The sequence below is a fragment of the Zalophus californianus genome, chromosome 2 (assembly GCF_009762305.2).
Source record: "Zalophus californianus isolate mZalCal1 chromosome 2, mZalCal1.pri.v2, whole genome shotgun sequence".
Taxonomy (NCBI): domain Eukaryota; kingdom Metazoa; phylum Chordata; class Mammalia; order Carnivora; family Otariidae; genus Zalophus; species Zalophus californianus.
Genome location: NC_045596.1, coordinates 174,111,206 through 174,128,921, shown reverse-complemented (window position 1 = coordinate 174,128,921; position 17,716 = coordinate 174,111,206). Strand labels below are relative to the sequence as shown.

At 42.6% G+C, this 17,716-nt stretch overlaps 1 protein-coding gene across 2 annotated transcripts in view; it reads left to right on the top strand.

Moving 5' to 3' along the window:
• The first annotated feature begins 406 nt into the window (after positions 1–406).
• Positions 407–17,716, top strand: part of NRG1 (neuregulin 1) — a 1,094,991-nt gene continuing 1,077,681 nt past the window's right edge. For both annotated transcript variants that reach the window (XM_027598281.2, XM_027598289.2), the window contains exon 1: positions 407–1,139. In XM_027598281.2, coding sequence (XP_027454082.1) covers positions 407–1,139 — 733 coding nt within the window. The remainder of the gene's footprint in view (positions 1,140–17,716) is intronic.

Below are 17,716 nucleotides of genomic sequence, written 5' to 3'. Positions count from 1 at the left end.
GCTGAGCAGCTCCTCCACCTCCACGTCCTCCTCCTGTGACAGCAGCCCCGACAGCAGGGCTCGGGCGCGGCGGCGGCGGCGGCGCCGGGAGGACCTGTCACTCCCAGCAACCGAGGCGGTGGCAGTGGCTTTTTTTTTCTTTTCTATTTTGCTTTAATTTTTTTTCTCCCTTATACCTCTTCGCCTTTCTGTGGTTCCACCCACCTCTTCCCTCCTTCCTCCTCCTCTTCCTCCTCCTCCCATAAACAACTCTCCTACACCGCCCCCCCAATAAATAAATAAAAGGAGGAGGGTAGGGGGGGAGGAGGAGTGGTGTAGGGGGGAGGAGGAGAGGAAAAGGGAGGCAGCGCAAGAGAGCGAGGCAGAGTCCGAACCGACAGCCAGGAGCCCGCACGCACCTCACACCATGAGATGGCGACGCTCCCCGCGCCGCTCCGGGAGTGCGGGCCCCCGGGCCCCGCGCCCCGGCCCCGCCGCCCGCTCGCCGCCGCCGCCGCTGCCGCTGCTGCTGCTGCTGTGGACCGCGGCCCTGGCGCCGGGGGCGGCCGCCGGCGACGAGGCGGCTCCCGCGGGGGCCTCGGTGTGCTACTCGTCCCCGCCCAGCGTGGGCTCGGTGCAGGAGCTGGCTCAGCGCGCCGCGGTGGTGATCGAGGGAAAGGTGCACCCGCCACGGCGGCAGCAGGGGGCACTCGACAGGAAGGCGGCGGCCGGCGAGGCAGGGGCGTGGGGAGGCGAGCGCGAGCCGCCAGCCGCCCGCCCGGGAGCGCGGGGGCCGCCCGCCCCGGACCCGCTGCCCGCCGCCAACGGGACCGTGCCCTCCTGGCCCAGCGCCCCGGCGCCCAGCGCGGGCGAGCCAGGAGACGAGGCGCCCTATCTGGTGAAGGTGCACCAGGTGTGGGCGGTGAAAGCCGGGGGCTTGAAGAAGGACTCGCTGCTCACCGTGCGCCTGGGTGCCTGGGGCCACCCCGCTTTCCCCTCCTGCGGGAGGCTCAAGGAGGACAGTAGGTACATCTTCTTCATGGAGCCCGACGCCAACAGCAGCAGCCGTGCGCCGGCCGCCTTCCGAGCCTCTTTCCCCCCTCTCGAGACGGGCCGGAACCTCAAGAAGGAGGTCAGCCGGGTGCTGTGCAAGCGGTGCGGTAAGTTCCTCGCCCGTGAGGGCGCGCTCCGGCCGGGCGGGGAGGTGGCGGCCCCGGCGCGGCGGGCACCCGGGGCCCGACGGCTGCAGAGCAGACGCGGGCTGAGGAGTTGAGTTTCGGGGTTGTGGACTCTAAGCGATTCTCAGAGAAGGTTTCGTGGACTGGATTCCACGGGCAGCGCCTTCTCCAGTTACCTGTTTCCTGGGCTTTGCCATTGGTGAGAGCCCAACTTTGGTCCTCGGTTGGGGCGGCCTGAAACTTTTTAATCCCTTGGGCCTTCTTTCACCAAGTAGAATGGAAAGGGGCCGGCTGCTTTCTTGTGAGTGCATCGTTGAACTTGGTTTTGGTTATGAGGTGCTGACTATGTGTGGGCCGCCGTGTGTGTGTGTGGGGGGGCTTTTCCTTTGAAGGAGGAAGGGTGAGTCCGACAGGATTTTTTCACGTCTTTCCTTCACTTGGAGTCCCGAGTGTGGAGAGGGTCAGGGGTCTGGGTCTGTGGGAGCCCTCGCAGGGAAAGGACACCGCGCTGAGATTCGTCTAGAAATGTGACGGAGTTTTTGGCCAACTCAGTGTCCAACAGATAGGTGCCCTCTGTACCTCGTGAATGGGTGCATGTGAGAAGTATGAAGTTGGGGCATTTATTTTTGGTGAAGTCATCTCGAGAATTTTTGTTTTCACAGTATTTTGGTTTGGAGTATGTTTTGGCGCTTCCGTGAATCAGAACAGATGAACGTAGTTATGGAGCTTCACGTGTAGGCCCTGAAGAAGGATTTGGGAAGCTAAGTTGAGCCATTGATTTCCCAGACCTTTTCCCATTTTATCCCCGGAAAGTATTCTCCTCTGGTCTCCTTAATATGATCAGGTCTGAAAAATTAGCTGATTGCATTTCTGAGGTAGCACTGCATTTATGCCATTCATAAAATAATTTCTAGGTTTGAAATGTCTATATAATTTCCTGATTACCATACAATCACTGAAACATAGCAGGGTATCTTCTCAAACCATAAATTAACATGATTACACATCACAAATTCTAACATGCACTGTAGTTTTTCCTGTGTCTTTATGTATCTGTCCAATAGATGGTTGGGTCAATTGAATTTTTACAAAACTCAGCACCATGCCATGCTCCGTCTGCCTGGGATGCAAAGTGTGTCAGTGCTTTTAAATTTGTATCTGATGATAGCCAATTATTTACATTTCTGGTTGGCATTTGGGATGCTTATACCCTGCAGTTAATTGATACCTAACGATTTGGTTTTAATGACAAGAAAGAGCAATGCTCATCCACCATTTCCCTATTTTAACAATGCACTTTGTGTGCCAGACCTGTTCAGATTGCACCACTCTGTGGACAGAAGCTGTTCTCAGACAGTGGTGCTGAAGAAGGCTGAGTGACGTTGGGATTCCCCGGGTCTGGCTGATAGATGTCACTGTAAAACATGGGAAATGCTCTGCTGGGAGCTGTCTTATTAGGGAACACAAAAGCTCAACACCATTGTACTGCAGCATATGTTACTCTGTTCTAGAATCTGAAACAAAACCTTTGAAGCCATACCGTTGTCCAGTTTTCCCTAGGCTTTATTATATGTAATTCAGAAAGGGTTTTGCATTTACCCCAAATCATGAGTTGTGAATCGTGTACTATACATGGTGGAAATTGATATAAAAAGGAATGTAGTTGGCAATGATTCCTAGGATACGGGGTGTGCTACTGGATTAGCAATGGTGTTCTGTGTTTTGACTAGAAATAAACGTCAGACTTCAGGGATAAAGTTCTTATAGGCATCCAGAGGATATTTGGAAATGGAATATTCATGTTGTCTGGAGGAATACTATTCTGTTTTTGTGCTTCTAAGGGGAAAACCGTCAGGAAGGTAGTTTTGCCCTTTTGTTTGCCAAAGGAAATACATAGAAAACTGTGGCATGCTAAGCAAAGCAGGTTTTTTTTTTTTTTAAAATGAACTGGAAATCTCCCTGCGTATAATTGAGTAGATTAAGAAATCATGAAGTTACTGCTCCAGGTTTGTGTAATTATTGTGTATATTTGGTGATTTTAGTGTTAGGTACGTCAAGGTAGGATGTTGAGTGAAACCTTAACTAATAGGTTTAGCTGAGGACTGACGGAAATGCTGAAAGTTTGTCTGGTGTTTTTATGAACATAGTAGTTATTGTACTATTGTGGGACAAAAGTTAAGAGTATGAGTTATTTTATTTTATATAATATAAACTCAGTAAATCCATATCGGAATATTAGGTTTAAAAGTGTGTACGTGAGTGTGTGAAAACTTGTGAATTCTCCCCATTGTGTGGTTTCTGTTAAACGATGTCATTCCAACCTACCAGGCAAAGGAACACAAATTGGGAAAAAAAAATATACAGAGAGAATAGGGGCTGATTTGTCCTGGTTGAGCTGGTCCTGTGTGCTTCTGGTAAGAGGATTTCAGGGAGAGTGATGGAGCAGAGGGTTCTTATTTAATGACATGAAGCTGCCCTGGGGGCGTGACGGTTGTGTTCCTGCCTGAGCCATGACGCCAGGCTGGAGAGGGAATATAGCAAAGTCATTTTGCGATATCATACCCCAGGGAACAGTTTCCAGCTCTCATGCACTCAGCTGCAGTGTTGTTTCCTACAAGTTGCTTACTGGTGTAGAAACTACACATGCAACAGATTAGCTTTAGGGTTGAGCTAATAGAAGTCTTCCCTGAATTTTTTCTCTTTTTCTTACCCCATCTAAGATAAATTCCTGAGCAGTGTCTGTATAAGAAGTTCTTTCCTGAAAAATGATCTTTTGAAACAAACTGCTTCTGTGTTTTCTTCTCAAATACACTAATTTCATAGCTTGTTTGCTTTATATTTGAAGTTTGTATAAATTACATACACTTCTTGTAGTTATTTAAATGCTTCCCGGTCTTTGCTTTTCTTCTTGCTCACTGAACAAGCTAAGAAATATTTTTAGGTTTTATATTAATCGGAGTGCAAAATAATTTGCTGTTCAGTTAAATTTCTGTTATTCCAACAAATCAGTGTTTGATGCACTACGACTTTAGTTTTCAAAGCATTGCAGTTATACTAGGCAGAAAATGATCTCCAAAAAGAAGTAAAAATACTTATGTTGAATAACCTCTATAATTGGGCCATGCAAGATTTGTACATCGTCGTCTTTCAAGCCAAAGTAAATGTTTGGTATATCCTGTAATACAGGAATATATTGATAACATAAGCATGTTTATCAAATATTTATGACAAATGGCATTTACCTTTTTAAAATATCCTCAATAACTATTTAATAAAGTGAGCTGACCTTATGGTGTTATGAAGATGACAAATGCTGCAGGGATTTTTCAGCCAGCACTGAAGAAAATAATTCTTAATAAAAGCTATATTAAGTAGCAATAGGAACAGATACAGCTTGACTGCTTGTATTTCGTAAATACCCATGTAAATTTAATCTCCCAAGTGTCGGTGACTGCTCTCTTTAAACTGTATAAATCTTACTGTCAAAAATCTGTACTCAAAACCCTTCTTTCTGTTGAGGAGAGAAACTGTATATGTACTAATTTCTATTGTAATAAAAAAGGGAGACCAAGATCGGTCATTTGGAAAAACAATTCCTTGAAATAAAAATGTTTTAAAAGGGGAATTTAAATATCTGAAGTGGAATATTTTATAAGCACTAGGGGATAGTTCTCATCATTTGTGGGAGATCCATAAGTCCTTGGAATCTAGGGAAAGTTTTACCATATGTCTTAATGTATTAGGTAAGACCGGGAAGCTTAACCAGCTCGGAGGGGCAAAACAATGAGCTGTCCTTCCGCTGGTCTGTATATTTATAGCAAATGAGAGCAAAAGACGTGATTGGGCAGGTTATTGCCCTTGTCAAATGTAATCTATTCATTGTTCAGGGAATCTTCTTTCTTTCAAAGCCCATTTTCTTCTTATTTTTTTCTTAATTATAAACATAACATTTTTTAAAAACCTATTTTTAAATTTCAGTGACAATTTATGAATTGGCCAGATGTCCAAAGACCTTTAAACTCTCACCTGCCCTTAGTACTTAGTAATACTTAGGTTTTTGGTTTGGTTGTTTTTGATATGCTTAAATGTGCGAAAATCTTCTCTTTACAGGTAGGGCTTACTGAATGAGTATTTTGATTAGCCTTATATAAATAAGTGATAACAATGAAAACAAAAAGCATATGGTGAAAAACAGCGGTAGGGATTCATTCACTGTTATATTCGTTAAAAGTGAATAATGAAAAAGTATATAATGAAAACTAAAAGTGAAAAAATTAGGGTTCCTATGACTAATGCAGTTTGTTGCCAAAAACAATAGCGTAACATGCTTTAGTAAAAGTTTTCATGAGAAAGTGAGAACCAATTTTGAATGTTCTTATTTTTAAATAACAGAAATGACTTTTTAAATAACAGAAATTTTCTAACTTTGTGCATGTTACTCTGTGCTCTTATGTTATCATAAAATTTAAGTTAATATTCAAGTAACATTATGAAAGATAATATGACCTAACTACTCCCCCAAATATGGGTCATTTTGTAACACATAACAACGGATGAATGATACATTGTGTCATACTTTTAAATCCAAAGTTGAATTATTTGAGAATTTACACAATACAGACTTACGGCTTACTGACTTGAGGTAAGTGCTAGTTAAGAGGTTATGTTTTCGTATTGCTTTGTGCCATGGTATGCTTGAAGCAAGCCTGTTTGAAGGTTTGCCTCCTGGCTCTCTGTCCCCAAATGATCCATACAGGTTGAAGTAGATAAAATAAAAGAAATTTTGGTGAAGTTGAAAGCTTAAAATGGGTTGACTCATCTCTGTTTGGCATAGATCCAAATTTTAGGAAAAAATTCCCCCCACTTTAGATTTGCCATCAAGGAATCCTCAAGAGAGATACATATGTGGTAATTTACATTACTTTTTTTGAGTCTTTAAGAGAACCAGGATGTTTTTCCCTATGGAAAATAGTGTCCTTGCAAACTATGTCCTAACCTTGGTTCACCCCATTAGGACCTAGTAAGATTTTTATCTTGTTTTTCTTAACCAAAAAAAAAAATAAATAAATAAAAAAAATAAAAAAGAAATTTAGTTTACCCACAGCTTGGATGGTACATGGGAGACAATCCTACCAGTTCCTACCTGAGGCTCCATATGTGTATTCCCTTCATCTCTTTCTTGTGTGAGGACACTGCAAGGGAAGGCTTTAGGTAAACAATGAGGCTCATGGGTCGATCCTAGTCTGTGAGAGACTGAAGTATGGGATTGATGTTCATTGTTAAAATGATTAGCCTTCCCTTGACACCTTGGAATTCGACTGCCTCGGTCCAAATGTGTCAGAAGACTGAGATCTTAGATCACAATACCGTGAATGTAGGTGGTCTTTCTGTGTCTGGTAGACTCTTTTTCTATTATTTCATGAAGACAAAGACAGTAATCTGCATTGTATCTCAATTTCAGAAGTTTTTCTCCCAAAGGCTCTGGCTTTGGATATCTGCCCCAGAGTGCTGGTGACTGGAAGAAAACAGCTCAGAGTGGTGCATGATTCTGGAGCTGGTAGCCAGATTTAAGATGTAATGCTGGGCCAAGATAACCTGGAGGAGGGAATTGTTTCTTTTCTCTTTGCTCTGCTGTGCCAAAATATGTGAGCCAAACTGAACCAGCGCAAGGGGATATTCCTGACGAGGGCACTAGGATCTTGGTAGTGGGTGCATCTGGGAGCTCAGAGCGTGGAGGCGGCGTGATAAGAGAGGTGAGGCATTGTCTGCTTTGCTAACTTTGGAAAGCTCCAGCAGTAATACTGCCATCCAGTCTGGGAATTGCCATTGAGGTGAAGGAAGCTAAAAATTTGAGGGGCTAACTAAAGCCCTGTGGTTCTAACTACCCTTCACTGAGTTTGTATCTTTTTTTTCCCTCTCTTTGATAAGCACATATTGTTTGGTTATGTGTAGATTAAATACTTGTTAAATAATTAAAAGAATAAATGACAGAAGCACCCCAGCTTGTTGGATAGTAGCAATCATTGTTCGAGGCCAAATGTTGAAAGAAGAGGAAGAAGGAAAAAAAAAAACCCAACCCTTTCTGGTTCTTTTTCTTCAGGTCTCTTATTTGGTGAGATGAGTGTCCGTAGGAAGTAGCATTTTGAGCCATATTCTGCCAGGACACTGTTTCCTACACTCCCCACCCTGAGCCCACCTCTGGATCCACTTTTGGGCTTCAGAGAAAGGTGGTTTAATTTCTCAAAGTTGGTTCCTCCTCAATTATTTCTGTTTGATATTTGTTCTGTGTGGTCTATAGCTCCAGCTGGGAGAAAAAATATGCCCTTGTTGTAAAGACTGACAAGCACAGAAAGGATTTTGAACAGTCACTGAATCCCTATTACTGCTTTGAGCAGACCCACTCCCACATCACTCCAACTCCTGGGTACTAAATCTCAATACTCAGAAATTGTATGTTCGTCCTTGATCTCCCCCCACAGGTGTTTAACCACCTCAGCCATATAAGTTTCATTGTTGTAACTGAAGATGGAAAGGAACTGCTTGTATCCCGAAGAAGTAATAAAAAAGAGATTTTGGATGAGTTACTTTTCACATTCCGTCAGCCTCTGGTTAGACTGCAGGTGGGATGGCATCTGTCAATTTGGGCTCCGAAGAATAATGAGCTCCTCTTCCGTCACTGTCTCCGCTGGCCCTGGAGACACCATGGGCCATGATGTGTTACTAGGGAAGCAGCAGATGCAGTGGTAGCATTTTCCTCCACTTCAGGGAGCATCCTGGCTGCACCTCTGTACAGAACACAGCAGCTGTCTACGAGGAGGAGGAAGATGGCTGTGTTTGCCTCATACAGAATTTGTCGTTAGACTTTGCCCTTGGGAGGTGGTCCTGGCAGTGAGGGCTCTTTGGTGACTACCAGGATGGAGATGTTCTGCTCAGAGTGGCGGTGCTCCTGGTCCTGTCATCAGCACAAAAGGGACACAGCTTCGAAATTTCCCAGGCTCTTTACCTCTTTGCAAACCCTGACACCCCTGAGGTGCTGTTCCTCCCTTGTCTTCGTTCCTGTCCACTGAGATTGCTTGCATCTTGTTCTCAGGATCACTAGCAACTTTTCTTTCGTTGGAGCAAGAATTTATTAAAAATTCTAGCCTTTTGGACTATAGTCTAATTCTGGTGAAGTTTTTTTCCCCCAAATAATGGTAACATACAATTTACCATTTTAACCATTTTTTTTTTAAAGTGTGCAGTTCAGTGGCATTAAGTATTCACATGGTTGGGGAGCCATCTCCACCATCCATCTCCCTAACTTCACCTTCCCAAACTGAAACTCCGTACCCTTTAAATAACTCCCTATTCCTTCCTCCTCCCAGGCCCTGGAAACTACCATTCTAAATTTTATCTCCATGAATTTGTCTATTCTAGGTACCTAGTATAAGTGGAATCATACCGTTTTTGACTTTGTGACTGGCTTATTTTACTTGGCATTAATGTCTTTAAGGTTCATCTGTGTTTTAACATGTGTCAGAATTTCCTTCCTTTTTAAGGCTGAATACTATTCCATTGTGTGGATGTGCCACATTTTGTTTATCTGTTCATCTGTCAGTAGACCTTCCGGTTGCTTCTACCTTTTGGTTACTAGGAATAAAGCTTCTATGAACACGAGCATACGAATAGCTGTTCATGACCATGTTTTCATTTCTTTTGGGTGTATACCAGAAGTTCAATTGCTGCATCATATGGTCATTCTAGGTTTAATTTTTTGAGGAACCACCATGCTGTTTTCCACAGCACTGGTGCCATTTTCCATTCCCATCAGCAAGACACAAAGGTTCCAGTTTCTCCGTGTTCTCTAAGGTGTGTGATTTTTCCATCGGTTTGATATCAGCCAACCAAATGGGGGTGAAGTGGTGGTGAACCGTTTTTATATTATTTTCTGTTCAAAGTTAGTGCCTCTAATTATACTGTCATTAATAAGAAACCAAAGTGCTCAGAAAACAGAGGTCTTCATCTGTTCAACTCTGAATTTACCCGGCATTTAGGCTCCTGAATCTGAAGCCACCAAATTAACAAAATTACCACAGATAATAGCTTAATAAAAACCAATAAAAGATTTAAAGAGTAGACTGGCCTTTGGTCACCATAAGAATATTATATTTGTCTTCATAATGCTATCAACATGGTCTAGAAAGGCACTTCATCATATTTGGAGTAGTATCAAAATCTTTTAATTGATTTTATTTTTCATTAAATTTCTACCCCCCCCCCCCCCCCCCCGCTAATTTCCTTGCTCTATTCTGTCCACTGCTCAAAATTGCCTTCTATTAAACACTGCACTGGAGCTTGAGTCCTTCTAAAATACTACTCTTATTAGACCTTTCTCTGCTCAGAAACTTTCAATGGGTATATATAGTTAACTACAGGTCCCGATATTCACTCTCTTCCTTACTCCAAACCAAGCCTAATCTTTCTTAGTTTTACCGTATGAATGTTTTTATCCAGTCTAACTGTGCCATGAACTGGCCATGCACTTTCCTACTCTTGTTTTTATGTAGGCCATTTCTTCTGCCTGGATCTGCATCCTCCCTCATTTCGGCTATGGAAATTATGTCTCCTTCAAGGGACAGCTCAGATCCTACTGCTTCTATGACAGTTCCAATGATCCTGTCAGAAATACTCACTGTAGTCTTTGAACACAGAGCACCTTTTTACTGCATGCTTGATACATGGTGCCATTACAAATTTCCCTTACGCTATCTTGGTTTTTTTTTTTTTTTTAATGCTGTTTTAAAAAATTTTCTGTGTATTGTCTTGCCTCACTCACTGACCACAGTATCCTTGTGGGCAGACACTTGGGGGCAGGGGGTTGGTCCTCAACTTACTCACAAGTGAAAAGTGCCCAGTCCCAGAGTCAGGAGAACTGCTTTCCACTTCAGCTTTGTAGTTACATACCTGGGTGCTTTGGGTAAGTAACTTTCCCTCTGGCTCTCCATTCCCTAATATGCAGAAAGAGAGGGAAGAAGTAAAATGCTCTTCATGGTTCATTCAAAGTGCATCTGGTCCTCATTCAGAAATGACCCAACATACAGACCACTTCTGCTACTGCTCCTGGAGCTTTTCTCTTCCTCTCTCATTTTTGCATTGTTCTAAGGAGGCTAATTATGGAAGAACAATTGTGAAACTTTTAGACATTCTGAAAGGGCAGTAGGAGAGCTTAATGAGAGGGGGAACCCTCAGGAAAGAGTGTCTCCTTCTAATCCCCCATAGCTTTCTGCCTCCACCTCGTTTTTGGGTCATCGTGTTACATTGTCTAAAAGAGTAGCCATTAGTTGTATTCATGAGCATGGTTTTTTTCCAGAAGCAAGTACCATTGTCTCTTCAGGCTTGTCTTTGAAATTATGAAGTATGATTAACAGATTAATCCACAACTGTAAATTTTTAGAGCAAGAAAGTTCAGGCATTTGTTTCAGTAAAATGAAAAGGAATGATTCAAGGTGTGTTTTGTGAATTTTAATTTATTTTAAAATGTAAATCTGGCACTGTTTTAGGTTCTAATAATGAGCACTGTTGTGGGGTTGGACGAGGCCAGTATGAAGAGATGGGAAAGCTTGTTTTCAGCTGGATGGCAGACCTTCTGGTGATGGTGGGGAGAGGATTTCCATCCTGATGCAGGGGTGGGGGGAAGAGACTTTCTCAGCTAATGATTCTCGTGGTTTTGGCAAGAAAATAATCTATCTTAGTCCTTTTATGATTAGAACAAGCAATGCAGAAACAAGTTGTCAGACGGGGAATAATTTGATCTGACTTTTTAAATTACTGCAGCAAGAGGCTTTGGCAGTTGCCACAGGGCCAGGCAGGGCAGGACTGAGCCTGGCTACATGCAGGTCTATTTTTTTTTTTTCCCTTCAGTTTGGTCTCCCTGAACCCCTGGTGAATTCATCTACTCCAGCAGGACCCAGTGCTGCTTATAAATTGTGGCTCCTAAATCCATATCTCTAGCCTAAACCCAATTTTTTGGCTCCACATCCATATATCCAACTAGTTACCAGATAATGCACCCAAATGTCCTAATATGTTAATAGTGAACACATTAAATGGTGTCTCATCCTCTCCCCTGCCAGTCCATGTGTAAATCTGTGTTCTAATATTGCAGTTACTACCACAACCATTATAATCCCTACTATTACTACCAGTGACTTTCTGGATTGACAGCTTCTTTTGTGCCAGAGTAGCAGGTGCTGATCTGAATTCATGTAACCCCTCACCATCTGATAGCATCCTTGTTTTCTTAGCTACTTCAAACCGGACGCCTCTCCTTCTGCTCCCTATCAGTTTGGGGGATTCTGCCTCCTTTAACATCTCCTCTCTCCCTTCCACCCCCAACTTTATTGTTTCTGCAGTGACTCCCATTCTTATTGTAACTGGAACAACCTCTTTGCTCATGGATTCTCCCCTTCTTAAATTCATTCTCTGTGCTGTTGCTGGAGTGATCTTTCTGATACGGAAAAGATCATACTATATCCTTGCATAAGGCTCTTTCATTGCCACCAGAATAAAATCCAGCCTCCTGAGAATGGCATATAAGGCCTTCCGGCTTTTGTCCAGGTGTTCTTTTCCAGTTCCTCCTTGTGCCTGGAACCCCATGCCACATTGATGGCCTTGCTCCACATGCACCAAGTGGCTTTAGGTCTCTGTGCAGGCACATAAATTGTTCCCCTTTCCTAGGATGGTCTGCTTCTTTGCCTACCTTTTGCTACCTTTGCTACCTGTCATTCTCGACCAGGTCCTTCAGTGGGAGGATGGTTAAATAAAGTATGATGACTTAGGGATATGTTCACAGTATATTGTCAAGTGAAAAAGTATATTATTGTACAATATGTGTATGACTACTTTTATCTATCATCTGTTTACTTCATCTGTCTTGTCTCTTTATCCTGTGTGTCTTTCTAAAGAGAAATGAAAGCCTGGGAAGTTACATAACGGAAGGCTACATAACAGTTGGGCATTGGAATTATTGATGTTTAGAATTTTCTTCATTTTGTTTATTTGTATTTCTAAAGTTTTTGTAATTAATGTGTATTACTTTTTAGCAAGGAAAAGCAATAAATGCTGTTCTTAATACTGACTTATAACAAGGACTGTGTCTTATTTAAGGGATTTTGTCCCTCTAGAACATTGCCTTCCTCATAGAAGATGTATTTGTTAGGGTAGGCTGACTGCTGTAATAAATGGTACCCCAAATATATATAATGGCCCAGATGCAATAGTTTATTTTTGACCAGTGTGTGGACAAAGCATGAGATGTTCTAGTCTTTACTTTGCTGTGAAAGAGACCTGTGCTAATAACCTGGGGCATAGCTGAACCTCACTTTTGACCAAATTGGTTGAAATAGGCAGGGTTCCAGTTTGTGATGGTCATTTTATCTTTAATAGCTTGGCTATCTGAAAAGTGGACAAATTTGTCTTCTGCCTCATTGCAGTGGGAGAGCCCAGTAGGTATGTGTGGGGCAGATCATAACAGCCATCTATGTTTATTGTAGATAAATAGGATGGATATTAACTACATGGTCTTCCTTGAGCTCAACTTAACATTTGTAGGTTAGGTTTGCAATAAATCTTGAACGCTTAATGCTCCCTACGTCTGGTTTCATTCAGTATCATTGAAAATGCAGAGGGTGAGGCCACATTGACTGTGTCTTTCACTGGCATGTTAGGGTGCTTTTTAGGGCTCCGGGTTTGACAAATCATCTTGATACAGGGACCGTGGAGAAATACTCTCAGGCTTTATCACTGCTGACTTAATTGAGTTTCATGATGCGCATTTCTTCTTAGTAGGATAAATTAAAATGGCTGATAAAGCTGCCTGTAAAAGCAAAATTGTTAGGTTAAACTTGCCTGGTGTATTAAATGTATTGATGAGTGATCTTTCCCCCATTTTTAATCACTTTTATTAACTTTTCAGTGGTTTTATTTCCAGTAACCTGCTAAATATCTGTCATTATGTAATATTTCTCTTTAAAATACTATTGGAAAGTCCATGAAAATGATTGAGGTGCCAATATCATCCACCTACTTACTGAAGGTAAGCATTGTTGGTGATTTTATGATTAACTGGATGTATGCTTGTGCTTCCTCTGGGTAACCCAGGAGGAAAAGGAGCCAATTCATAACAGGTGAATAGAGAGACAAGAATGAATGCTTTTGAGGCTGTGTAAAATATTAGCCCTTTGTGCCTCTACATCATGCATGTTATTGTTATTCTCTTAAAAATCTTTTTAATCAAATATTAAGAAGATAAAGAGGATACTTAAAAACTATATGTGAAGTATAAAGAATAATGGTATATTTGTTATGCTCTTCTTCAGTCTCCTCTTTGTCGTGGTCTATTTGGCTTTGTAAAGTTTTTGAGTTCCCAGTGACTTGAGAGTAGCTGGAGGCATGTCTTACCTGCAGGTCAATTGGGGGACATGTCTGTTCATTAAAATGGATTAGAGATTTATCATTAATTTGCCCCTTATCTTTTGCAGTTTGGCCCTCAATCCTCTTCTGTCCTCTTAGATTTAGGTACTCCTGACCTGTGAGAGAAACTGTAAGAGACCATTCTGAGGATGTTGTTTAAATAAATTATGAGAATCATGAGCTCACTAAATCACTGCAGGTAACTAATAGAAAAAGAGAAACAGTGAGTGTACTTCATGAATTTACATATTCAATAAATATTTATTTGGCATCTGTTATTTGCTAGTCTCTATACTGATTTCTGGGATCACGGTGATGAAATGAGACTTGGCTCTTTTCAAGTTAACAAGGTAGAAAGAACAGTTACACAAAGAATTGTAGGATCGATATTTACAATTGCACTAAGCTTTATGAGGGAAGAGTACAAGGTACTATGTGAACATACAACAGAAAAACCTTTTAGTTTGAAAGACACAGGAAGGGCTCCTTGAGAATGGGGCTTTTCTGAAGGTGGTAAGGAAGAGGAGGTGGGGGAAGGTCATGTGCAGTTCCTGAAGCAGGGATGAGGGACAGCAGAGAGGAGAATCTGTGCAAATGAGGGAAGAATGAGATCTGAGAGGTAAGGAGAAGAATATGACCATATCTGGACTTTCAAGGATTCTGGACTTTGTCCTAAAAACCTAGGAAACCACTGCAGGATTTGTAAGCCCGGGAGTTATAAGATTTCCATTTTTAAAATATCACAAGTGGCTCTTGTGCAGAGTGAGGACTGGAAGGGACCTCTGGTTCATGCAGGATGCTCAGGTGGGCCTGTGAGTGAGATTAGGAGGTAGGCTTGCACTAGAGTGGGAACCGTAGGCTGCAGAGAAGGAGATGGATTTGAGACTACCTCAGAGGCCTCTTTTAGTGTCCTGGTTATGCAGGTGGATTGCTTGTAGAAGGGATTGGGGGAGCGGGGGACGGAGGAGAATGGCTCCTGGGTTTCTGGCGTGGGGAGTATTGCAGGCAAAGGAGCATTCAGTTCCTTGTGTTTTTGATATATCGCAGTGGAAATGCCAGGTAAGCACCTGAAGGGTGGAGCTCACAAGAGCAGTCGGGGCTGGCTTTATGAAGGTGGGAGTTTTGGACAAGGATATGATTATTTCTGCCTCCCTGAGAGTAGGTACACTTGCTTAGGGAACAGTGGGTAGAGGGTGAGGTAGAGCGAGTAGAGAAGGAAGCATGAGGAAGATCAACCTTTAAAGATGAGGCAGAGGAGAGAGGTGACAGGAAAGGAGCAACCAGGTAAGTGAAAGGAAGGCCTAAAATGGATTCAGGATGGAAAAAGGGTCTGGGTCTGGGTCTGGGTCTCTGGAAAGTCGTTTGGGAGAATGGGGAAGGGAGGGCCCAAAGCAGCATTTCTTGAGTGCTGACCACTGCCAAACACTGCATTTAAAAGTGTGTATTTTTCCATGATTCATTCATGGAACACCACATCAAAAACTAATGATGTCATGTATGGTGATTAACATAACATAAAAAAAAAGTGTGTATTGTTGATGGCAAGCGCCAGGGTGGAGCCCAGACAGAGGTGGACTGAAGTCCTCTGACCAACCTATGGATTATTAAGATTCAGTTTTGGTAATACTTTTATTTAAACAAGCAGGAAGCCATTTTAACAACTCTGACTTTTTTTTTTTTCATGGAGTTGGGAAGAATGACTATTTGAGAGAGATAATGGGTAGTTTGTACAAAGATACAATTTTTAAAAAAATCACATTAGGTTATATGTAGTGTTACTAAAATGTTGCTGAAGGTCACCCTTTTATTAGTGTTTTTGCCCTTAGATAAGAATCTTTCCTATGTACCATGGAAGCCACTTCGGTGACAAATTGTTGTTCAGATTTTTCTTGACACATTGACTTGAGAATGAACTACTGTCTGTGTAGTAGTACCCAGGTCCTATGGGAATTTAATGCATTGTCACATCAATAGTTGTGAAGTGACATCTATCAATCTAATTAAAAAAAAAACATTTGAGTCAAAAGGTCCTTGGACCGTGTGTTAGGTTGACAGAGAGCTACCTTTATCTGAAGCTATGACTGAGCATTTTAATGCACAGTAGTCAAGAAACGCAAAGTTATTATTCTGACAGTAACTGAATGCATTTCTCCTGCCCTTCCACATACCGTCTTCTTATTGAAGATTCCCAGCTGCTGAATCGATAAATTCAGAGCGATATTTGCATAAGGAGTTTGAACCATCATGGGAAGAATGGTTTTGAATTTCCTGTTTTCATTTGTTTCTGTTCTGTGCAATAGTAGTGTTTTCGTGCAGTGACTTTTATATTGGGTGTTCCTAACTGTAATGCAGTGTAAATAAGCTGGGACTCGTATTTTTTAAAACCATACATTATAAATCAGAGGAGATCGGGGAAAGTTTGAAAAGGAAATCCCCAAAACACAGGAACAAAGCTCCGAAACCTCTGACCTTAGCAGATTCTCAGTCCAGTTCATCTTGGACAACCATAGATGGAGTTTTGGACCAGATTTTCTGATCTTGGACAGGCTAGTGGTTTGCAAAAATGGTTTGCAGACTAGAGTATGGAGATCCCTGGGCTAGACTCTTGGAGGGAATAATTCATTTGGTCCAGAGAGTGTGTCCTGAGAATCTGCATTTTTGGAAATCGTTCCAGGTGATTTTGGTGTGCACTTAGGTTTGGGAGCCCTGAGACCCTGCAGTCATTAAGGTTTCTTCAACTACTAAAGTTGAGGATTCTCTGGAAAATCAGAAGATGGGTAAGAAAAGAGAGAGAGCTTACTGAGTTTCTATTATGTGCTGAACATTTTTACATGTTTTGCCTCCTTTATTCCTTAGCACCAAGGTGTGTCATTTTATTCCAATTTTAACCCAAGATTCAAAAAGGTTTATAGAACTTTAAAGGTCACACAGCTGCCGAGAGGCATTTATTTGCATTCAGGTCATTTGGTTTCCTCTGTTAGAACCATGACAAGGTTCAGAACAGTGTAGCCTGATAGAATGCTAGTTGCACCGTCCCTTGAGTGAGGCTGTCTTGTCCTGTCTGTCACAGTGGGCACCCAGGGCTACCAATAAACATTCCTGTTGATCTTTAAAGAGTTTCTGGGTGAGTGATTGGCTAGGGAGGACTGGATGTGTTTTGAGGGTATTGAAGTCAGACCAACTTGGACAAGGCTACGTCTTCAATAGCCTGCAACAAACAAGCCAGGCATCTCTGTATCCAGAGATGACATTGTGCCTCTAAAAGGTCTGTGTTAACAAGTTCATTGTCTGAATGAGGAAACAACACACAGGAATGTTAATATTTCTCCAGGAAGGGAATGAGACATGGTGAGGTCCAGTAGAAGAGCTAGAGCCTGGAGTGGACTTAGCATTACTGCTTAGGCATCAGGACTTGGCTTCTAGATTTACCTGTGTCACTTGTGACCTTGGGAACATTGCTCGATGTTTCCTGAACTTGATATAAAATGAGAATAATGTGTCTCTCTTAGAGATGAATGAGCGTGGGCTAAGAAATAATGTATGTGTAGCACCTAGGTTATAGTAAGTGCCTTCCTGATGTCCACTGGGAGAGCTACAAGGTAATCCTCATGGACCAGCTTGGGGCAACAAGGATACAGTGTAGCTGCGCACATGGAAGGAAGCAGCGATAGAGGCAGACTTAAAGATGAGCATCACCTCCTTGAGTGCTGTTTGTTCCCTTATGAACTCATATTCTCCCAATCTGGGTGCCAAAGGTCCTTTAACTCCAAGTGTGGTGTGCGGATCAGGAGCCGTCGTACCAGCCAGGAGCTCCTTAGGACTGCAGGTCCCCCAGTCCTCACCAGAGCTACTGCTGTCCAGGCGTTTCTGATTGCTCTCTGGCATTTGAGCAGGACCGCATCAGCAGGCAGCTTCTCTCGGGTGTGCATCCTGTCTGGGGAAGTTGGCTGGCCAGAGAGGAGTACTTGTTCAGGCTCGGTTGTGCTGGCTCTGCAGTGGGATTCTTTCTGCACAATGCTGTATATGGTGGCCGCAGCAGAGGCAGGTGAAAGACCGAGTGGAGAGAGAGAGAGAGAGAGAAACACCTTTCCTTAAAAAGTTAAATGGTA